Source organism: Coccinella septempunctata, chromosome 3, assembly GCF_907165205.1.
Source record: "Coccinella septempunctata chromosome 3, icCocSept1.1, whole genome shotgun sequence".
Classification (NCBI taxonomy): domain Eukaryota; kingdom Metazoa; phylum Arthropoda; class Insecta; order Coleoptera; family Coccinellidae; genus Coccinella; species Coccinella septempunctata.
The window spans coordinates 5,552,650-5,578,555 of NC_058191.1; the positions used below are offsets into that span (position 1 = coordinate 5,552,650).

Sequence of the window (25,906 nt, forward strand, 5' to 3'; positions counted from 1 at the left end):
TTATTATTATTGCTCGACTTACATTTAATGTATTGATCTCTCATTGATTACCAGACTTAGACAATTTAGTTTTCACCTCTTGGTATATCTTATTATTACAAGTCAGCCTTCTCATTAAAATTCTTCCGTTTTTCTGATGGAATGAAAAGGATCTCGCAATCAGTGACTTCTCCTTTGTACTAATCTAGATGTTTTTAGTTGAATAATGTCTCTATATGAGTCCATAAATTCATGGATTCATTTTATGATTGTGAACGATATAAAATAAATGTTTTTACACGACCATCTCCAACTCAATTATCTAGTGATACAGTGCACTATTATTTTTTACAAAACCGCGATTCTAAACAATCCGTATATTATTAATGTCGAAGGAGCATTTTTCCATTCTATTACTATGGAAAACGCGAATTGAATCTTTGCGATTTATAACTTGTTTCTTTGAAAGTGGAGCAAATGTTAGCTCTTCTTAATGACGAAAAACACACAACAGCTACGTATTCAGTAATTTGTCTTGACTCGTTCAAAACTGCTGGAGTTGAGAGTGGGCTTTAGGCTCTACCCGAATACGAGATGGAGACTTGAGTAACGGAGATTCGTAATTGATTTGCCAGAATGGATAATCCATGAAGAATTGACATGGACTCAGCTGAAACCTCTCCAAATTAATCAAGAGTCCTGAAAAAAGGTTCTATGAAAACATTGGAGTCGTTCTAAAGATATCACAGTAGGATTGAAAATAAAATGAATTATTTCAAATTTATTAAAAAAAAATTCATCAAAATCAAATAGAGTTACCTGTTATGTATCCAGATACTGTGGAAATTGCAATAGTAATCAGTATTGATAAAAATTGAAATCCAGCCTGAATATATGCATCCCTTCTATAAGCTTCGTCTGAATTTTTCCTCGTTGTAGAATTATGGATTTCATCTGCCCATCTTGCTGGATATAATTCATATAAGGCCAGACCATAATTTTCTTCTGTTGCTAAGCTGGCGAAAAATGTGCCGATCAAGCCACCCAAGATGCCCGGAATGCCATGGAGGTTATTTACACCACACGTATCGTTAATTTTCCATTTCGTTTCCAACCAGGGCTGAAATAATGGAATATTTAGATGAGTGAGTGTGAAAAAATGAAAGGAGGACAACCTCATAGTCCAGAAACGTTAGGCTCTAGAATCGAACAAAACATCTCATCATCAAAGAAATATTTCTAATTTTACAAAATGGTTCACTAACGACATAACAATAGAACATAAAAATCAACGTAAACATTTCATTTTACGTTAAGAAGTGGTGAATGATATGAAAAACCAAGATTATTTCTTCCATCAAACTTTTGCTGCGTTGTGGCATCCGACTCTATTCTTATTGTCCCTTCTTCTTTTCCCCCTTTCTTCAAGATCACATCAAGTGATCTCGTCAGACGGACGGTCTCGTTAAATTTTGAGGGTTTTTTTCTTGTAGTCATGGCCCTTCTGACATATGCGGCCCCGAATCTACTGAATTTTCGGTATTTCTTCTCCGAACTGGTACAAGCTACAAAGCTACTGAGGGTTACCACGGGTCTTGCGGATAACGATAATAATGATAATTGTGGTTTGTTCTACAGGAATGGAAATTTTTCCTGTGCTATTTGGGAGTACGAAGGAATCTTCTGAATTTTTATCGATTCCACACATTTTTTTCTCATCACTACATATATAGATTAGTTGATGCCAGAAGGTCGTGAATGTGAGAAATGTCACAATGGTATATCAAATACTGGGTCGAAGGTATGATAGACGTATATCTTCACCAATCTGAAGATGCAAAATGTTATAGTGAAACAGTGTTATAATCAATTAAATACACTAAACCGCAAATGAAGAGGAAAAGCTGAAAAAGAGCCTAAGTTTGACTGAATATATAATATGTTGAACATTACTTGGATGATGTTGGATTTCCACCCTGAGATGCAAAGCATTATCCTAGCACAGGGTAATATTTTTTCAATTCCTTCTTGTCGTACAGAGTGTGAAGGTACTGTAGCCAAAAATTTTCGTGTTTTGAGTATTCAGAAATGGTAGAGGCTTTTACGATTTCTTTCTTGATGATGTCTGAATTGTTAGGTCACTTCGGAACGTATTTGCCACATTTCGTATGCGTTGCAATGGAAATATCGCCATGTCATGAAATCGCCCCTTTTTCTTGAAAATTTAGCTATAACTACGACATTTTTTCGCCGACGGTGGATTTTACGCCAGTGATGCAGAGCACAATTCTCAGTCCTTGGGCAACTTGCTCAGTGTAGTTTTTAAATCTGTTCTTGTTGTACGGGGCGTGTCTGTGAATTCAGAAACAGAGAGGGCCTAACAGAGTTCTTTTTTAGATGGGTGGATTGTTAGGTCATTACCTCGGCATGTTTTCGTCATTTTCACGAAGGGTGAAATTCTGTTATTCTCTTGTAATTTTTCTTTGTTCGAAAAACAATAGTGGAGATAGAGTGTAAATTGCATGAAGGAATACGTTGTCATGAAGTGGGTCGAAAGCAGAGGCGATTTCAAGAATTTACATCTTTTCTCTCTCCTAAATTTTTCCCATCTTCTGGTTTAGTTGCTTTCAAGAGCTGGAAATAAAGTTTTCACATTGACACACTTATACAACACAGTCCACGTTCAAGATGATTCAGAATCTTCAAACAGATTTATAATCCTTGCTAGTACTGCTCAATTGAACCGTTCACATGAGTCCACTCGGTGGAATGCCTTCTCAGCAATATGTATTTTATGATATTTTGTAATTTACATAGATTTTTAGACCTCTCTAGATTTTTTCACATGGAAATGGGTATGTAGCACCAGAATTGAATCTTCTCAAGTCTTTCTCATTGACAATGAATACTGATTTACTGTCTTCTCATGCTTATTGCTTTTATTTGAATCGGTTTATTTAATTTCTCAGAAAACTTTTCTACCTGCTCAATTACATATGACTAATTACTTTTGACAAATTTCAGATGAATGAATCCTCATGTTCTCTAGGTTGGACCTGTGTGAACTCCTGAACTATGGTTCAACGATCATTGGTAAGCCATGGTAATATGATATTGGTTGATACTCTCGTGCTTGGCTCCACGGTAATCCTGCACACTCAATTGGTATGATCTACTCATTATTGTAATTTGTACTCTCATTGATTCATTTTCATATTCATTCATCGTGCTTGATACCTACACATGTTAGTTTTCAGCCTTCTGCACTTCTCGAAAATCACGATTAGTGGTTGTCCTCATTAGTACTCTTGATTTCATAAATTATTATGATCTTCTCATTTGATCATAACATTTTGCCCTCTTCATAATAATCATGATATTCTAGCACTTCTCAGATTAATTAATTTTGCACTTCTCAAATTATAATTATTGGTCAACTCACATTTAATGTATTGATCTCTCGTTGATACTGCCACTGCCAGTTTTCTCATTGTGCTGTTGTAAGCAGAACCTCGAATAATAATGTAATATTTAAAGTGGGACACGATTAATGAATAATACAGTATTCTCAATAAACCGTCAGATAATATATCACGTGGCTGGTAAAATTTGTGAAAAATACTTCTTTTTATTCAAGAAAATAATATTTCCTTCCCATTTTAATTCTTGGTCTACTACTACGCCAAGGCACTTTATTTTTTCAACTTTATTTATTACTATGAAGTCACAATAGTTTTTGCTACATTAATTTTTAAATATTATTAGGACTTCTACATCCGGTTGATTAACAGACGTAGCACTCGTCATGAAGTGCGTTTTTTTTTAATTTAAAGCTAGATAGCTGTCCTCAAGCTGTTCAGCCTGGTCATACGTCCGCCTATGTATCACCAGAGAAGAGCAGAGTTGTATCATCTGCGTATGAAATGATTTTTGCCTTATTCAATCAGTATCCCATATCATTTATATAAATTGAAAAGAGTCGTGGCCCTAATACAGTTCCTTGAGGGATACCAGTCCCAATTAATTGAGGATCACTAATCCTATTGTTTAGTAAAATTGGTCTCTATTAGAGAGATAATTTTTCAACAAATCCAGGGGGCCGTTTTTAATACCAATATTTTCTAGTCGATTGGAGAATATCTCGTGAGAAATACTAGGTCCTTTCGTTTGCATAAAAAGTGTAGCACTTTTCTACACTCGATTTTATTATTCGTTTGCTGATTGAATTCACACCAGTTTAGAGGAGGTGTAGTTCATCTACATCTCCTTTTGACCATGTGTAGATAAACTGCAATTCCTCTACACTGGTGTAAATCAAATCGAGTGTAGAAATGTGTTACACTTTTTATGCAAACGAAAGGACCTACTATCGAACGCTTCCGACAGATCCGGACAGATGAGAGACAACATTTTCAGAGAAATTTCCCAACTGCAAATAATCCAGGTTTCCAATTGGATTCTTTCACAGGAGTAATTCTGCAATGTCACGAAATATTTCTTGTATTTCTAGGGAGTTGATGGATAAATAGAACCAAATAAAATATTTCGTTGGGCGAATATTTTGACTTATTCATGAAAATGAAACTTCGAGGTCGAGTCAGACCTTCATCATCGTTTATTCTCTTTAGTATAAAGGATCTGGGGTAAACTTGAGCCGGATAGACAAAATCATTTGACCGATCAGAGGCAGAATTCGACGAACTCCAATCCGGGGGATGAATGAGCAAATATGTGGTGTGTTGGACCGTTGATTTTCTCCATGAACTGAGAGCCGGCCAGTTGTTTACCGGCTTTAGATGTTATAATTCCCACAGCATACTCCAATTTGTATCGAGGGCAATCATGCGATTCTGTTCGAGAACTAATGTTTCAATATTTGAATAATTACGAGAATTAAACGTTTGCATTCGGATTATTTCAAGAGCATAGTATTCAGAGCCTTTTACGACATGGCCTCATATTTCGAACGCATAATATTATATTATATATTCTTTTGACTGTCAGCAATAAAATGATATTGGGATAGTTAATTCAATATATACAGCGTATATTTTAATTTTCAATAAAAAAGTTATTATTAGTACTTTCTACAAAAAAAAAGTAGAAAAGGAGAAGTTGCAATGAAACATGAAAATAATGATAAATTTTTTACTATAAATTATTTCCAGAATGTTGCCCCTAATTCTGTACACGTAATCATAACCTTTTTCTCAAATCCGGCCCTCAGGTTTCAAAAAACTCTTTTCTTATCGAGATATGATTCTACTCCTGAAAAAGAATAGAAAAAATCGAAAATATGTCTTGAATAATGAACCATTTTCGATTATTTTCGAAATATTCATGTAGGTAATAGCATTTTCGCAATGAATAATGTGTCGTATATTGTAGTCTCAAAGTAGGTTTTATCTTTATTGATAAAGCTAAGCTTTCAGAAAATTCCTTTTCCCTCATCAGGTCAACTGAAATACAAGATGAAACAATTATTATACGCGTCATAAAACACCATAACATGCCTATATCAAGATGAGAAATATTAAAGTTAAAAACATCCTGTACCACCGGTCAGCCAAGACCAGCCCATCCACTTTAGACAATCAAAGATGCAATTCGAAACTGCAACAAGTCATTCTGAGAAAAATTCTGCAAAAATGCATCAAGAATAAAACATCCGTGCATTCATAAATTTTAACCCCCAGTATATCACATGTCATATCATCGGAACTTTGGCTTTTGATTTTAGATGATGTGATATACTGGGGGTTAAAATTTGTGAATGCACGGATGTTTTATTCTTGTCGCATTATTGCGGAGTTTTTATCAGAATGACTTGTTGCCGTTTTGAATTGCATCTTCGATTGTCTGAAGTAGCTGGGCTGGTCTCGGCTGACCGGCGTGCTCATCCTTGTTGAGCAATATGAAGTCTGGTCGATTGTGTGTTATTTTCCGGTCTGTGAGAACCGTGCGATCCCATTAGAGCTTGTGATGTTACTTTTCCAATACAGCATCCGGATGGTAGTTGTAATAATATATTTCATGTAGATCCTTGTCGGAATCACATGGTTCTGGATGGCGAGGATGAATCCTTCTGTCTCTGGAAACAGCCTTCCGGAAGTCAACCAGTAGTTCGACGCAGATATGTCGACGTAATCATGGTTGACCTCGTTCTGGTGCCTTCCATGCAAAGGTTTGCCAAACAGTTTCTGCATTTTACTTTCTGCAGATTGTTCTACAGTTTCCAAGTGGTACTGTTGTAGCTTCAACGGAGTAGAACTATCAGCAACATAAACTACTCGATGGAGTTCTGACGAATCAGCCTTGTTCAGGAAATATTTTCGAAGTCCTTCAATTTCCTGAGACATGCAGTTGGACAAGTCAACAATTCCTCTACCCCTGAGGTGTCGTGGCAGCTTTTGGGGTGATGTTTATTATGTTTCTCAGCATCGTCCATATTTTTCTTTATAGGGCTGCTAAATCCGTGGTGATCCAAGAGATGATATTATGACTTTAGCCTTGCGGCTTTCACACTCCTCTCCAGAGGAAAATTCACTTATCCCAGATCTCTCAGATATCAAAAAGATTAAGCTCTGTTGGAGCCCTTTCCAGGTTTTCGGGCTCGTGGTGGTGGTCGGGTCCGGGTCGCTCCTCGCCTCTCTTATTATTATTATTGAACATATTGACTAAATACGGACCAAATAATATAGGTCCATATCATAATCCTAATAAAATCCTTGATCGACATAATATAAGCAATGTCAAGACAGACGCCCTAAACCCTAAGAACACATGTCTTGTATGAACGTTATTTGAAATATGGTTCATAATAGACTTCAAACAAGCCTCCTTTCAGGAAAATCTTATATAGAGGATGGAAATTTATTTAAGGTCCATATTGGATACATAAGTCTATGTATATACATAGACCAGAAGCGGACGTCTCTTGGACCTTCTTGAACATAATATGGATAACCAAAAAAGGAGACGGAAATACTATCAGGGGCGGATCCAGGACACCTGGCACAATTCTTCGAATCCCGAACTATGTTATGTTATGAAAGTAACCAAAGTGTTATTCTCTATTCTATTGATGGTGTTTTCTGTCAGGAAATTGAAGGCGAGTGAAATGATCCATATAAAGCATCAAATATTGTTGATTACAGGGAAGGTACAAAAAATTCAAGTACTCTTCATCATAGTTTGAATTTTATTCGACTAGACAGATCTGCATTTATTTATTTCTACACTTTATATGTTTTATATCCTTGACATTTGAGAGATTGTGCTGTTTGTTATGAATTTTGTGAGTTGCCGCTTAATCCGATGTCGCTGGAATGTTTAGTATTCTACTCACCTCAGAAAACAAGAAAAAGAATGAAGCAAACAGTAAAGATTCAGTCCCTAACCGGATAAATGAAAAATTTCTTTATCTCCACCTATCTTTCCGAATGAGATGGTAGGTACTCAATAAAGATAGTTAAAATAATTTCCAAAAAAATCGAGATGAGTGGTTTATCTTGTATTCCAGGTTGAAATTTTGATTCACTTGTTCGTTTAAGAACTACTCCGAAACGTCGGCAAAAACTTGGTAGAAAATTTAATAAACACATTCCTGTTATCAATTCCTATATAAAAATTTTTTTTTTTCAATAAAGCCATAGTTTATCGCATTCCGAATATTGATATTCAGAAACATTGAAAAACTGCTACTATTAACTTTCAGCTCAAATGACAGATCAATGGTAGACGAGGATTTGGAATTATTGAAATCTCACGAGTGTATTGAAAGGTTATCACCAATATCTTGGTAATACAAAGATCCGAAATATTGCAAAAAAATTTCAGCAACCAGAATAATATATAATAATAATAATAAATATTCCAAATGGGAATATTATTCAATTATCTCTTATATTGAATCTACACCAGCTTCACTGAAGGAACTAGTTTTTATTTTCAAAATTTGAATGCACATACCTCACAACAATAATAGCATTGCGAAGTTTTGCCCGTCTTCTTATAATCCTAATAAAGACTTGAAGCATTAACAATTTCATTTCAATACGACCAATTCGAAACTCACCGTAACTTTCTTGAATCCAACCATAGAGATTATTGCTGATAAAATTCCAATTAATATTGCCCCATAGGGTTGTACAAGAAGACTTGCTGATGAGCCAATTGCTACACCACCTGCTAAAGTTGCGTTTTGAATATGAACCATTTCCAATTTTTGATTGCCATTGAACCAGGAAGAAAAAGCAAAAGTTGTAACACAGCAGGAGGCCAAGGCAAGATAGGTATTTATGATAGCTCTGTGTTTCAAGTCACTTGGCAATGATATTCCACTGAAACTGGGCCAATAAAGCCATAGGAAAATAGTACCTGAAATAGAAAAAGAGTTTTATGTCCATGATAAGTATCATTGATGAAAAAGGCATAAAGACGAACACCTCATGAACCGCTTACTAATAATGATATATTTATTGATTCTTTTAGAGTTCAGGCTACCAAGTTGTTTTTTCTGGAGGTGAATATAAATTCTGCACTTTGTTTTAGTTTTCATCATAGACTTGAGTTATGCGTTACTGATGACGGTAAATAAGCAAGAAACCGGTGTGCCCGCTAATATTTCAATCGACGACGACACCTTCCTGCAGTTCCAGTAGTCCATTATTACGTGTCCGTGTTTTTTTTTTGGTGTAGCAGGGGGAAAATCTGCAAGACAGACGAACACACCCTCTCCTGAGGGGTAACAAGTGTGGGGATTCTCAGTCTCCTGAGCTCGAGACCCACTAAAAACCCTAAACTGCATCTTCATAGGATCCGGGCATTTTGCCTATTAACCAGTTGACACTTATGGTTTCTGGACTCTCACACGATCATAGTCGTGTTGATAGGTGTATGCTTCCTATATCTTTTATAGGTTAAGCTCTTCTTTGGTTACTTTTTAAATCCTCAACTGATCTTTCGGTCTTCGGTGGTAGGTTCTCGACCTTATAGCTTATTCTGTTGGATCGTAGTCGACTAATCTTCTTAGTTCCTCATTTTGATGTTGTTTGGCTATGTCAAATATCCTTTCCGCCTTTGTCTTCATAAATTCTGTAACTGGTTCCCATTCCAAGTCCTTGTAGATTTGTTTGTTCCTAACAAACCAGGGTACATCCATCGCCATTCTAAGGAGTTTATTATCAGTGGCCTGTATTCTCTTGATGTGGGTCTTGGACGCGATCCATACGTGAGTTGTGGTCGCGCGATAGTTTTAATCATCGTCAACTTGATGTTCTTATTCATATGACTTCTTCTGTCTATGAGTGGATAAAGTCTACTCATTGCGGCTTTTGTTTTATCAACTGCACATTTGCTGTGGTTTTTCCATGTTAGTCCTCTGTCAAGCTTCACTCCTAGGTTTGTTGCTTCATTTTTCCATTCAACCTCTTCTCCATCAACTTCAAGGTTTTCTTCCGTCCTCAATCTTCTCTTTTGCAGTAATATTGCTTGAGTCTTTCTTTCATTGATTTGGATTTTCCATTTGATGCACCATTTGAGTAGTTCATCTGTGGCTTCCCGCAGTCTCTGGTGTATGATCTCTGGGCGTCGATGTCTGAACGCTATTCCTGTGTCATCTGCGTACAAGGTGAGCATATTTCTAGCATTCTTCGGGATATCATAAACGTATATTACGTAAAGCAGAGGTCCAAGTACCGATCATTGAGGCACTCCCGCTTCCAATTGTCTGGTTTGAGAGGTTGCTTCATCTATCATCACATAAAAGTTTCTATTTCTCAGATAGTTCCTTATAATCTTGCACAGCTTGGACGAATATCCTGCTTTTTTCATCTTGTAGATTAGGCCTTCGTGCCATACTCTATCAAAAGCTCTCTGGTTATCCATCAGAACTAATCCTGTGGCCTGTTTGGTCTGCATTCCTTCGGTGACGTATTCTATGAGCCGTAGCAATTGGAGTTCAGTCGAATGTTCTCGTCGCAATCCAAATTGTTCGGGTGGGATTATCTTCAACATTTCTGTTTCCTCATTCAGCCTTTTAGCGATATCCCTCCCGACGATTTTTCCTAGTGCTGATAGTAGGCTGATTGGTCTATAATTTTGAGGAAATTTCCGTTCCTTTTCAGGCTTGTTGAAAACTATCATTTCTGCAGTTTTCCATCTCTTTGGGTAGTATTCGGTCCTCATCACTCCGTTTGTTATATTCGTCAAGGCTGCTATTCCTAGGCAATTTCTTCAACATATAATTCGTTATCCTATCTTCTCCCGGCGCTTTCCTGTTTTTCGATTTCATTATGATCTCTTTGATCTCTGTTGGTAAAGCCGGTTTTGGAATGATTTCGGTTTCCGGTGGTTCCATCATTAGTTTTTCGTTTGCCTCCACTTTTAGAAGAGTCTAGATCTTTATTGTCATCATCATTTCTGTAGTTTATTCTGGCTTCTCTCTCAATTTAGTCGGCAAGTGCTTCGGCTTTTTCAAGTCTCGTATATACCATTCCGTTTGCTCCATGCAGTGGAGGTATATCTGCCCGTTCTCGTCGTAAGCATTTTTGCATTTTCCAAGTCGAGTGATCTATTGTATTCAGTTTCCTTAATCTCTGGTGTGTATTATGTTACCCATTTCAGAAGTTATATATGTTGGAACAACCGGTTATGTTTAGGTAGCGGACATGGTACATAGAATATATTTTTTAGTTTTCCTTAAATCTTTAAAAAATATTTTTGATATTTCTTACTCACCTTGTATATAAGTTAAGTGTTGTAAAAAAAAAGTAGCGATTGCTTAGGTAGTTTTTCGACTCACAGACCAAAAGTACAATAATTCTTCAACTTCTTCAAATATCTAAAAATATGTGTAGAATATATTCCTTCTAAAGGTATACTCTATAGTGAGGTAGAGTAATGATTTAATCATTATGAGGTTATTATTTTAATGCCAAACCTTCTCGAAAACATTCAACACATTTCCTCCTATACTGAATGAACGCCTGAAAGCTATAAATAAAGCCTGATTTCGAACCTGAATTCAAAACACCATCCGGTTAACACTCAGTTAATATTGATGAATTTACATTCGGACCATGGATTTTCCTGGAAACTGTTAATACAACAGATCGCTTAGAATGCATGCTGGAATTTCTGGACAATACCTACCCCGGAAGAATAAAACAAAACCGGATGAGTGCTCCCTAAAAACGCATTTATATTGTTGAAGTATTCCGAACCACCTGATTCAAAGGCTTCCAAACTAAATCAAACGTTTTGATTGGCAATTTTGTTCGTGGATTTCAATAACTATGGAAATACAGATGTGAAACGAGAAAGGGTCATGCATCCATATTCAGTTTCGGCACTTCATACCAATTTTATTTTCAATGATCGCGAATTGAATTGCTTCTCTTTTGCATATTTGGAATAAGTATCTTCCCTATTGTGAGAAACTGTGAGGACGAATATTATTTGTCGATTACCTATAGATAAGTACACTAAATTCCGAAAGAATGCCATGTGTCGCAAAATCTACACTGAAGGAATGGGGTGAGAGGTTAACAACCCGTTTAGGATGTTCCGATTCCAATCAATTCTTTTTTAAATTTTCAGAATAAGATGGAGATAGTCGGAGCATCATCTTCCAAAATTTCAAAAATGCAATTGTTGGTGTTGACCAAAGATTACAGAGGAGATGATAGGAAACGCCCCCATATCTCGGATACTAAAAACCGACTACATTTTGGCCTGTGTTTGCCACATTTGACAATGAGATGGCGCTGAAAACGTACTTTCAATCCAGTGACTCTAACAAGGCAGTGGCGACAATTGGAAATTTTGCAAGAATATGGCAGCTCAGAAGCACAGATTACAATGCTATGATCTGTTCTCCGGAATGCTGATTGGGTCACGTCACAACACGTGACTAAATCCGCCATGTTATTGCAAAATGTTTAATAACAGTTTTCTCGAGAGTTTTCTGTTTTATAATTGAACGGCGCGAAATTAGAATTCTATTCCCTGTATTGAATTTCAATATCGACTTTGTTGAGACCAGAAAACAAACATCCTGAAAGACAGAAAAAAAGAATGTTTTTTTTGTGATTATGTTAGTGATGTTAGTTTTCATCTGATCATTGTTTGGAATCAATTGATATCAATGATAGTCAATGGTGGATGTGCTCTACTTTTTTTCGCAATCTATAAAACATTTACAAAAATCCAAAATTATGGACAACAAATAGAGTTCTGAATAGGACACAAAACTATATTGAAATCTATTATACGTCGAAAATATTATTACTGTGCAATACATTGTTTTCAATTGATATAACTCAGTTGAATTCGTACAAATTATATCAGAAATTAAAATGAACCCATATTCAATAAACCATCATAGCATACGCATTACAGTTATTTACGTATTATTTACTGAATTTTCAGAGCCACAAATAAAACCTTTCAGAGGTTTATATGTTAGACGGTAGGTATACTTTCTTTATGATTATATTGTGTCTTTATGACAAAATATACAAACTGCTTCAAGAATGAACAAAACTCACATTAGGTTTCATGAAACTTTAACTGTCCGATCATCAATTTCACAGTCATTCGATTGCCGATAAATCGAAATCAATAAAATCTTTGTATTCCTCAATATATTGAAGGAATAGCAATCGAGAATCATTGATGAGACGTAAAAATGTAATAATTTGCCCTAAATGGGTCCTTCATGCAAAGGATGCTTCGTGCATAGAACAATTTTTGTAGGTGAATAGTTCTCTATTGACTGGCAGTAAAATGTTCACTGCACATGGGTGGTCAGTAGTGTCATTGTCTTCACGATCTGAAAATGTTGTCCACTTCGGAGCACTGAAGATTAAAATCAATGAAAGACCGAGTCACAAGTTTTAATACTCACATTTACATTTTCCTTTATGAAGTAAAAAAAAAACTTTATTTCGGTGAATCCATTTTATTCGATTCACAGTTCTTCACCAATTTTCGAACAATATTTGTAGGTTTTCACCAAGAAATTAGACAAAAATTTAATAATCAGCAACTAGAAGGAGCGAAAGGCGGTACGAGAACATTCAAAACCTCTTCCATAAAAATGGCCATCCAAAATTTTTAAAATTTCTGTGTTTCTGTAAATAGGCTTCAAATTATTATTTTAACCAGTCGTAGTGTTTCAGTAACACATTTGAAACAAAGATGGTGCTCACATAACTTTGGTCGCTTCTTCTCTTATCTTTCTAGGTACTCTATAGATAATTTTATTTGAAATCTTCATTGTTTCCTAAATCTTTCTTATTAAAATGATGTATTTTCAACAAAAATAAAATTAAATATGTTCTTTGGTGTGATTTTGAATAACACCGAAGGTACACCACCAATGATAAAACGATTCTTTTTATTCATTGATCTCGTGCTTCATAATATATGATTGATATGAAAAGATAAATTGGAATAAAAGCAAAAGATTAAAATAAAACACAAACCTAAAGTCTAAAGGAAACAGGGAGTAATATAATTCTGAGAAAGAACATTTTGATGACCATTATGTTCCAATAAAATATACAAAAGTTGTTTTCTGTTTTCATCTGTTGAAAATGTAGAAGGAAATCTGTGGGTTATCCCCCTCCATGTCTTCAACTCAACTACACATGAAATAAACTTACCAATCATAGCGAATATGTCAGAATTGTATCTAGAGCATTTATTATGACAGTCCATAACTCTTCCTCTGCCTACTACGAAGCTGACCGCTAAGCCGAAAAATGAGCCAAATGCATGGAGAACCACTGATCCACCAGTATCACATGCCTGTCGAAAAAGCGTATTTTTGAGTTAATGTTTTGAAAATGATCATTTTCAAGAGGAATGGATTTGTAGAAGAGGGCTAATCGAAAGGCCACCATGCTCCCCAGATTTGACACTGTTAGATATTTTCCACCGTGGACATTGAAAGTCGGCTCTGTATATGAAACACTTGAATGTAGGAATACGCACATCATGTCAAGAAATTCAAGTGGTAGTTTTCCAAAACGTATCTAAGGGCTGAATATGAAAAAATATGTTATATTTTTGGCTACAAAAAAATTAAAAACATTTCGAAAATCTTGAATAGCCAGAAACTTTTATTATTTGCATTGCAATTTTTGCTGCTGTGCTATTTTTTTTTTCGGAAGTACTACGTCAAGTCTACGTTATTTTTGAAAAGGCAATCGAATTTCCTTCGAAACAAGGTATCACTCAACCCCTCTTTCTTTAGATTTTAGGGGTTGCTGTCATCGCAAATGGATTGCAACTTGGAACCAACAGTATAAAATGTCCCTCTATAAACCAAAGTGTACCCATTTTTGCAATTTTTCTGATTTTGTATGGACCCGAGATATTGAAAATGGTACCTTTTCAAATTGACAAACTGCATAAAACAAAGCAATAGTATCGTATTACGTTCTTCGAGGCTTTATGAGCAAATCTTTTGAAAACGTTCGAAAGAAAATTGCATATGTTTCATGGACCTACTGGGTTTATCCGCCCTCACATCACAAATATAATATAGCATTATGTAAATACGGAGTTATTGCTTTAATTGATCAAAGGCATAATTTTGACTATATCATTATAACGAAATTTGAGGAATTCCTTATTCCAATCGAACTCGATTGTAAAAATTCAATAAATAACTATGTTCGCACATTGACTGTTTCGTGGAACTGAAATGAAATGAAAACTAATTTCCATGTGAAAAATATACGCGTAACCTAAAATGTTCAATATTCATATACAGAAGACCGTATTCCATGAACATATTTGGTATTGAAATTTTTTTCCCATATGTGAAGTACGAAATAACCTACCATTGCACAGGTCATTTGACGGTATATTTTATATTGATGTTTGCGCGAAAAATTTTCATTAGTAGTCAAAGAAATAATTTTCCAATGTATATTGTGCTGCCATTCCAATGACCACAATGGTGGAATATTAGATTTTTCATTGTTCGTTCGAAATTCAGTGGCTTCCAGTAGGTATGAATTGATTCCAATGAAAAAAATTTACTTTTTTTATGGATCAGGAATTGAGAAGTTTTGATATTTGTTTGATGAACAGGTATGGAAGTTATTTTTTCATGGTCATACTATCTTGGGTCGTAGGGGGTGAAAATAAACATTTGGATTCGCAAAAACTTGGATTCTGGATTCAAAGTTGACATTGGATTAAGCTTCGACTTGAAAACCGTTGAGCGAGGTTAGGTGATACTTCTGACGTTCCGAAGGAAATATTTGCTAACGATTAAAAATTTCCAATCTTGTTCAAAACAAACATCCCTTTCCACGACCTAACGCAGGCCAACGCTAACAACCCCTTGGAAAGGGTTCAGAAGGGCTAGGGAATGCTGCCTAAATCGAATCTTTATTAACATCTGGATCCGTTCGCGTTCGAACTTTGTAGTGGACAAGAAAAAACAAGAAACTTAAAATGCAGAGACAAACAAATGTTCTAATAACAATAAAACACAAATGTTAGGAATCGAACAATGTATTTCTCCTCAACAAAGTTCTTTATGCCGACGTTTCGGAAAAGCACTGTTCCTTTTTCAAGGATAAAAATACAAGTAGATAGTTAAAATCGTGGAGAAACAAAATTAATTTTTCAAATTATACACTGCGCAAAAAAATTAACGCACATTCTGAAAATCTCAATTTTAATGAAAGTTAACTCTAGATTGACTTAATAACTTATTTTTTATGTTCTCTCGGGAAGGTTTTGAACGAAACAAGACACATTAAATGGAAGAAAAATTCAGGATTTCACCAAATCTTATGTGAAAGAAGAGAAATGAGCAATTTTCAAAACACTGAAATGCTGATAAGTGATTTAATATTTGGTATTTCCACCACTTGCGTTAATTACAGCTCGGCAACGACGGTTCATACTCAAAATAAGTGATCTTAAAATGTTCTGATCTAATCCTTCCCAGATTTCTCCGAGTTGGATTCCTAAGTCATTAGGAGTAGCTGGATAATTTTCTGAACTTCTCAGCCTTCTATTGAGGTTGTCCCAAACCTACTCAATCGGATTGAGATCTGGACTTCTTCCATTCGAGAGACATCAACCTCTTAAAGGTACTCTTGAACGATGTGCGCACGGTGGGGTCTGGCATTATCGTCCATAAAAATGAAATTTTCACCAATGTATGGGGCAAATGGCACTACATGCTCTTCAAGAATATTCCTTATATACTTATCAGCATTCATAGCTCCATTATCAACGACCACTAGGTCTGTGCGAACACTCAAAGATATTCCACCCCATACCATAATCGGTCCTCCCCCGAAACCAGTAGTATTCAGGAAATTGCACTGAGCATATCTTTCATGTGGACGTCTGTATACAAGGGAACGTCGATCACAATGGTAGAGGCAGAATCTAGACTCATCTGTGAAGAGAACTCTTTCCCAATCGGCCTCTTCCCAATGGATATGCTCTCTCGCAAAACCCAAACGCGCCCGTCGATGGGCTGGGGTAAGAGCTGGGCCTCTTGCCGCGACACGAGGCCTTAAATCATATTCTCTGAGGCGATTTCTTATTGTCTGCGTGCTAATTTGCACCTCATGAGTTTGCTCAAGCTGAATTTGAAGGAGGCGAGCGGTTGCAAACCGTTGTCTCAACGAAGAAACTTTCAAGTAACGTTCTTGAATGGCAGTTGTTACCCGTGGTCTACCCTGTCCTGGTCTTCGGACATTCATACCTGTCTCCCTGAAGCGCAGCAACATTCTGGACACACTTGTATGGGAAACTCCAAACCTTTCTGCAATTCTTGTGTATGTCCACCCTTCTTCTCGCAAAACTACCGCTTGGGCACATTCCTCTTGGGTCAAATTGTGTGTTTCACGTTGCATAGCGATCGAGTGTAGAAAATCAAACGAAAGAAAAACTATTGATCACTGGAATTGATCGAGAACAACTGATTTTAGAATGGAACCAATACATTCAAAATCTGATCATATCATCTTTTTTCATTCCTGCTGGGAAAAACATCTGTATTGAAGAAAACCGTTGAAAGTCGCTAACATATGCATGCATAATTCTGATAAAAATAATTATCATTGAGAACACCTTCAGTTGTAGAATAAATTTGAGATTTCCATAATGTGCGTTAATTTTTTTGCGCAGTGTATAAGTTGTTAATTTTTCGTTGTACTACCCTGAATTTTTGCATGCAGATTATTGGGTGCAATAGTTCATTAACTTACTCGCAGCAAATTTAAAGAAATGTAGTTGTTCAACGAGAAGAATATGACCTCCATCATACCCATTATCAACAATTGGACATGAGTAGTAGTTCCTAAGACTACTCCCATAGATATCAATACAGAACATGTTGTGATGTCCGCATTGAATAAACTGAAATTTTAAGAATGGTGAGTATCCGTCAACATGCTGATGAGGATATGGATGATATAATACAAGGTGTTTCAATATTCAGTGCAATAATTTTAGGGGTATATTTCCTGAATAATTTTTGAGGTAAAAAGTTTATATAAATATAAGTCCGTCTAATGCTTACTTACGGAACTATGGGGTCTTGAAAGTTAAATTTTTTTTAATTACTAGTGTTGCATCGTAGGACGAGCGAAGTATTCTCAGTATCTTTTGTGAATCATAGAAAATTAAGTTGAAATACATTTCTTCAATGATAAACTAATATTATTGGAAACGGATTATTGTAACCTTTCGTTTTTTATTTGGATAATACTTGAAACAGATTTTACGATTTTCACAAATTTTATTAACCACGACACGTGTTTCGCTATTACAATAGCATCTTCAGGTCGATGAAGGTAAAATTTACTTCCACCCACCGGAAGATGTAAAAAGTCAGTTTTTAAGTCAAACATTACCACCATTTATCTCGGAAAATGAAGCATTTGCGGACAAAAGTTATGTAGCATAATGTCATGCAGAATCAGCCCCTGACGTTTGTCGTAATTATACACTAACACCTTGTATTGGGTGGGTCGCACTTTTCGTCAGTGAATGCCTCAAATGTCGTGTATGTTTCGATTTGATTCAAGAAACAAAAAACGACGTTTTCACTCACCTCTGCAAATTTATGAGAATTTTATACGATCCATCCAATTTGTAGATTCCACGACAAATTATGGACCATTGTAACATCACAGCGCCAATAAGAAAATTGAACCCAATTGCGCTGAATGCATAACGTCTGAGGCAGGCCATCAGAAATCCGAATCCAATGAAGACCATCACATGAATGTCTTGAAACACTAAAATTTGAAGATTTTTATTTGAATCCAGCTACACTTGAAGCAAAATATCACAATAGGTACTGAGACTCCAGTTACTCATTTCACTCAGCTGATCGAGGTTAAAGGAAGAATTCGGTTAATTATATCTAATTCTTTTTTTGTGGATAATGTTAATAATCTGATAATGTACACAATGTACTTATTACTATAATGAATTTTACACAATTTGCACATTACTATAATAAAGGCTTGAATCGTATGCCCCCTACTCTGGTACAAGGCTCGACGTCTGTGAATAGACGCTGATCGGAAGTCTTTGAAGATGCCTGCTGTACACAGCTCCTCAAGTTTCCTCAATTACTGATCGGTGCGGAGTACACGTAAAGATGTGAAGGCCAAAAAATGGGACCTAAACCACCAATCCACTTATCTAGGACTAGGTAGATGCCGTCCAATAGGGATGGACGTTGACTGCATGGAGTCCATCGATTTAAAACCAGCGGATTTCTCTTACTCCTTTTTAATTATTAAGGCTCACAGAATACATTACAGGGGGATTTCCAAAATAAACAAGCTACAGGTCTTGTTTTACTAGACGTCGCCAGAGCATTTGACAGAGTATGGCATGAAGGATTAATATATTAAATGAGATGTGGTGGATATTCGATAAAAATATGCAAGTTTATCCGGAATTATCTCGAAAATAGAAGATTTTACGTTAAAGTGGAAGGAGAATGCTCCACAACAAGAGATATAGAGGCTGGAGTGCCCCAAGGGTCAGTACTTGGGCCACTTCTGTACGACATATACAATCACGATATTCCGAAGAATCCAAGAACCATTCTTACGTTATATGCTGACGACACAGGCATAGCAACTCGACACCGAAACCCAGAAGTAATAGAACGAGTTCTATAAGAAACGATTGACGAAACAAATAACTGGTGCATAAAGTGGAAAATCAAGCTCAATGCACAAAAGAGCCAAGCAATATTACTACAGAATAGAAGACTGCGACCCACAACGAATCTAGAAGTTGACGGCGAAGAAATCGACTGGAAAAATGAAACCAAATATTTAGGAATAACGCTTGACAAAGGACTTACTTGGAAAAGTCATATCAAACAAGCAATCGACACAACGAAACCAGCGATGAATAGACTCTACCCTCTGATAGGAAGCAGAAGCCACATGTCGAAAGAGACAAAATTGAAGATAATCAAAGCCGTTGCTAGGCCTCAACTGACTCATGGATCAGTGGGGTTTCGCGGCAAAGAGCCACATCAAAAGAATTCAGGCCACTGAAAACAAGCAGCTACGAGGTGCAATAGATGCACCTTGGTTTGTCAGGAATAGACAGATTTATAGGGACCTAAAATGGGAAACCAAAACGGAAGTCATGAACAGAAAAGCAGAGAAATTATTCGAAACAGCGAAAAACCATCCGAATCAAGAACTCAGGAGACTAGTGGACTACGACCCAGAGGAAGACAAAAGGAGAATGCTAATTTACCGAAGGAGACCAAGAGATCAATTAAGAAGAGATTAAAATAAGAACATAAACTTATTGAAAAATCCAATAAAGTGTTATCCCATAGAGGATAAACACATAAATCCCAGCACGATAATGTGCAAGAAGAAAACCGACTAAGAGATGAACGGTTTATAGGCTGCCAGGAACCAATATTCAAGAAGCAGTTAAGGGTTTTTAGTGGGTCTCGAGTTCAGGAGAGTGAGAATCCCCACACTTGTTCCCACTCAGGAGAGGGTGGTTCGTCTGACTTGCAGATTCTCCCCCTGCTACAACAAAAAAAAAATTACTTCTTCTTACTTCTTCTAATAAAGTTGGCCATTCATTTCGAAGGGTTTCTAAATAAATTAAGTTACATGTTATTTCGAAAGTCCTGTTCACTAAGTTATTGAAAACTAGTGCTGGGATATGTCTTCTCGCACTAATGGAAGGTTCATGCAAAGTGCCTAAGAACTAAGACATAAGAGAGGTGCCAATCGGCAGACCAAGTGGCAGACAACGATCACGTGAACGCCATCTGCCAATGAGATGGTTTCATTCTTAGCTGTCATTCTGACAGCACACTGACAGTTCTATTGAAACAATTTTGGCTGAAAGTTGTACTGAAGCACTTCATCTTCCAATACGAAACTTAGATGACCGATATATGGAGGCAGATAAGGAAGTTACTGAAGAACAAATGTAACATTATACAGTCACTGTTTAATGTGAGGTTCAGTGCCTTAGTCAAAATTCTTTCAGATCAACACTTCACATTCAAAAATGACTGCATAATGAAACGTCTAATTTTCGATATAACTGAGACTTTGTGAAATAGAGCCGCCAATTTTAAAAGCCCAAAAATCTTCACTTATAACTTGAAAACAAAAGAAGATAAAGGTTTTCAGTTTTGGTCTCTTGAAAATCGAGGTCGAAAATATGCATTACATTTTTCTCTCTTAATTTTTCATCAATGAATTTATTTTCGATTATTGAAAAAAATTGTTACAAATTCAGTTTCTCGTGGCATTAATATTACTGTGCTTCTGAGCAATTTCAAAGCACCCCTTTTAATGATTCAATTGACCCCATACATATTAATCAGACAGTCTCGAACACTTCGTTGATAATAATGGTGAGCTCCATGCATTTCTTGTGAATGTGGCTTCATCAATGAACAATATTGTCAGGTTATACAGAGCCAGGTGCCAAACAATAATTAACCTTTGATAATTGTAGGGGTTAATTTCACTATTACATCTCCTGTACCAAATGTTGATTCTTCGATTTCTGCTATTTGAGATTGTTACGGCCATCATTCAACGAATTCATTAAAATTAAAAAATCACAACCGTCTACAAGTCGTTAGTATATAGGTACTGTTCGACATTGTATATCGTACTGACAATCCATCAGTATCCAAATACCCTGTATTTTTTGCTAACTGCAGTTGGAATAGCATTGGATGTTTGATAGCTCCACCATCACGAATGCTTTGTACACAGGGCGAGGCTTGCACATATATTCGAACAGTAGATTCTTGAGTTCAAAAAAGACCTCGAACTGATGAAAAGATCCAATGTTCGCCAATTTTAAGTCTGAATTATATACGAGGATGTATTGATAATAAGTTGGCCTAGACCATTTCCATGCATAAAAAAAAATTGCGTTACCATAGCAACGAACAATAAGTCTTTAGAAGTGTCAGTGTGAAGTTTGAAGTCAAAAAAATGAACCAGTGTTACGCAATGAATTAAAAGAAAAAAGATGTTCACCGAAATTGTGAAAATCGAAAAATGGGAGTATCGAGCCATCATCAAGTACCTCTGTATCTAAAAGGGTTAAGAGGTGAGCAGATTTACGAAGATATGCTCAATACCATTGGTGATCAATGTCTTTCGTATGCGAGTGTGAAACATTGGACTTCAAGCTTCAAAAGAGGAGAAAAATCTGCTGAAAAAGTTCTTCAGATTTTTGGGATTGCCATGGAGTAATCATGCATGAATCAGTTGTAGAGTTTAGGTTTAGATAAAAGTTATGTTGATTCCAGATTTATTTTCACACTTCTGTTCAATTTTGTCGGGTTGAATTATAATTGAAGTTGAAATCTGATTAATACTGGACTAACATCTGAAGCGATTTGCATGTAAATTAAATTTTTAGTAAATTCCGAATGAAAATAGACGTGTTCGAAAATTAAACAATATGAATTAACAACTAACAAGACAACTGTCTCGTATCTATGACTGTTAATTTTTAATACTATAATAATAATTATAAATTTATTGATTCCTTCAGATATTTACAATGCATAGGACAAGTTAAATGAAAAATAGAAAAATTAATTATCTGGAACTTATCTACGATGACATTCATCGAAAATCCTGAAATAATTTTTCGCATTCGTTCACCCTTAAAAAATTCTCAAATGCCACCACTTATTTGGGTCTCCCAATTTTCTTTCTTGGTGATCCTCTTCAATCCCTGATTGTGGAAACATTCAGCTGATATATAATTCGTTTAGATTCATCAGATGAAACATCATATAAATTAACTTGCATTGAATATTTTCGCTAACATCTGATATATTTAAGATATCGAATATCAGGGTTACCTACAATTTGAATGAGCGGTCTTGAATTATAAATATCACTTCCTGATACCGTCTTCTCTCTTTTTCAATCACTTTCGGCATTTTTATGATAGTAAGTGATTTTAATTGTGTTAACGGTGTTATGATATTAACGACATTTCATGAATGCCAACCTTACTCCGTTCTAGTTACAAAAACTTGAGAATATTATTTCATGGCCAACTGAGTGCTATTAAAAGAGAGTGAATGAATCATACAATATGTGGCAAATATAGATATTTTTTTTTGGCTTGTGATTGAGAATTTCAAGAAATAATTATTGAACTCGGCTTGTAGGCTTTGCCTCAACTCTTATTCTCATTACATAATAATAATAATGAATAACCTCACCTTACAAATAATAAATTGTTAGTTGCGATTATCGATAATACATAAACAATTCATGAAATATCGAATTAATTATAGACTTTCCTCCGAAAGTTTCCATTTTAGTTATATGGTTCACAAAGTTAACTACCCTCTTTTTCATGCAGAATCGACTGAAATAAGGAATAATATGGGTTGTAAATTGAACATTTCCAATTTCGTTGAATTGGGTTCAACCAATTAGATGGTTTTTTCTGAAACACCTCGTATATTTGCGGTAGCAAAAGGTGTTATAATGCTACAGGATGGCAAAATTGAAAATGCTGAAAATGTTTTCCATAAGATTATACGGAATTATTGAATACGGCAGGTGTATGGGGGATCATAATTTTACCATTTTTTTTATAATTCACACTGTATCTCTGGAACCAATACCCAAAGGGGTTATTTCAACCTTTTTAAATCCTCATTCAGTTTGAAGTCCTCCATCTCTTCTAAGCCGTTGTCCCTCACGTCACCAGTCACCCTGTATTATGAATTTATATGAGCCCATAGCTCCTTGTTTCACTCGAAAACTGTGGAATGCTGAAATAAACCCTCATTAGAGGAGTATCTTGTGGGACCTTTTCTGTCCGATCGTGTCGTGACGGAGTTCACGAGCAGTTAAAAATATATATTTTTTTATTTAGGATAAAGCTTCCGTGCAAACAGGAAATATTTCATTCCTTAGATGATCAATGAAATTATATAACGTTGTTTTGTCAACATAACGTCTTATCCAATTTCATCATGTATCGTAATCGACTAGCGATATTATTTGAAGAGTAAATTAAATGGCATCCAAGGCTTTTATCCTCAACATCGATATTTGAGCTATCAGGGGACTTAAGTTGAGCTCTTTTCAAGTCGGAGGATGAAATAATATGTCAATTTTTATATTATCAGTAAAAATATGCTTGAGGATGGACGTCTCATTTCTGCGAAATAGAGTCAATACATATACAAGGTGACTCGCAAACGAAACATACGAGATAACTGAATGAATTTATTTGTATTCCAAACAAATTTTCGAACACGTCTATTTTCATTCGAAATTTACTAAAAATTTAATTTACATGCAAATCGCTTCAGATCTTAGCTTTCAGTGAACACTCTCCGTTGCATCGATGATGCTTCGCTTTAGGTTAGCTGTCCCCCAAGCTCGACTCAGCTCATTTGAGCTTAGCATTGATCAACTTCGTATTTATTGACTGGTCAGTCTTAATTGCGTACACACATCTCTCAGCTGTGTGGTGCTCAAACGTAAATCGATAACTCAATTCCACTGAACATAACCGGAAGAAACATGAAAAGATCGGAATACAATAAACGAGGACCAAAATTCTTGCCTTTATAAGCTTGACTGAATTCTGAAAGGAACCTTATTTCTTTTCTGCGTCGTGGAATCGATGAGTGGAAATTTCGTATAGATATTTGCTTTTTTCAGAGATAATAAATATTGTATCTGAAATTTATAAGCAAAGTGCGTTCAACCAACCATCCACAGAATAATTCTTCAGATACTACAAAGGCCTCAAATGTTGGGCATCGGTATAGAAGAACTTCATCGGTAGACCGTTTGATGTGATTACATCATACTTGGCCCATTAATGAGGCAGGATACGAGGTCCTTGTTAAAAGATCATAAAATTTTGGCATCTATGCGCTCTATGCGCCAATCATAAAATTCAAACGCTTCTCTATGCGGCTGAGCGCACAATATTATAATTTCTTATAACGTCAGCTTCAAGACGATAAATGAAAGTGTTTCAATTACGCTTGTAGGAAAAATATTGTTCCTAACTTATGTGGAAAGTAACAATATATAACAATTTCTGGAACTTATTTTACCGTGACATTAATCGAAAATCCTGTAGTCATGTTTCGTATTCACCCTAAAATAAAATTTTCAAATGACATTACGATGGCATTCATCGAAAATTCTGTAGTAATTTTTCGCATTCACCCTAAAATAAAATTTTCAAATGACATCACTTTTTTGGGTCTCCCAATAGGAGGAAATTCGTTGTCATCCTCTTCATTTCCAATCTTTCTGATTGTGGAAACATATAGCTAAATTATAAGTCGTTTAGATTCAAATGAAACATATAAATTCACTTACATTGAATATGTTCGCTATCGTCTGATATATTGTTGATATAAGAATATCAGGGTTACCTACTACTTGAATGAGCCTACCTGAATTTTAAATAGCATTTAATGAAAGACTGTCTTCTCTCTTTTTCAATCACATTAATGATATTAGTTATGCTTGTGGCAACGCCGTTATGATATTAACGAGATTTCATGAGTGCCAACCTTACTACGTTCTTGAGAATATTATTTCATGGCCAACCGAGTGCTTAAATAAAAGTGAATGGAGTATAGATCATTTGGAAAGAGACAAGTGTCACTTTATATGTCAAAATTAGAGGAAAAAATTGTTTCTGACTCGACTACTTGACTGAATTCTGCTCTGCGTCGTTTGTTCAACTGCAGTCTCTTGCGGGAAAGTATATCACTATGAAAAGAAAAAAAAGCTGAATAAATATAAATTTCTTCTAACTCACAAGGGTACTCTCCCATGTTGAAATTTTCATCATATCGGACAAAAATTAGGAACAGAAAAAACAGTATTAGTTGCAGAATTAGTACTGCAGATACCGAAGGCATCGTTTCTCACTACCTTAATATAAGGAGAATGGAAAACTCTCACGAAAGGAAAACTGATGACGGACATCAAGTAAACACGTGCATTATTGAGGGCATTCAGCGAAAAAATTGTTTTTCTTTGTAATACAGTCTCAGCACGAACATACTAAATTGCTTGTTGTTGGTCTTCTTGAATTTTTAAATTAAGAATAGAATCGTCCAAGGAGTGAGCCATGTCGTAATGTGTCTCATGCAATACGTTGACTCCTTATCCAATAGCAGTAGTATCTTTGCCGAATTCTTTAGATCATAAAAATATCATCTTCCAGATTGAAAGTCATGAGGCTCATCACAAATATTTAATTTGTGTAATAATTTCAAAACGAATGAGTGTTCAGGTACTGAATATACATAGTGTCCCATGACATCTTCCTGAGAAGGAATCGAAATTCACGTTTGCGATTTCAGAGTAAATCTAGGGCTAGATGAAAATGA

At 35.7% G+C, this 25,906-nt stretch overlaps 1 protein-coding gene across 1 annotated transcript; it reads right to left on the reverse strand.

Annotated features, from left to right (window-relative positions):
- Positions 1-423: 423 nt before the first annotated feature.
- Positions 424-25,560, reverse strand: LOC123309802 (ammonium transporter Rh type B). The gene is made up of 7 exons (XM_044893072.1): positions 25,330-25,560; positions 18,083-18,269; positions 17,235-17,385; positions 13,650-13,794; positions 8,057-8,358; positions 799-1,099; positions 424-678 (listed from the first exon to the last, which is right to left on the reverse strand). Exons 1-7 carry the CDS (start codon positions 25,430-25,432, stop codon positions 524-526), a joined length of 1,344 nt encoding a protein of 447 aa, XP_044749007.1. The 5' UTR covers positions 25,433-25,560; the 3' UTR covers positions 424-523.
- Between the last annotated feature and the right edge of the window lie 346 nt (positions 25,561-25,906).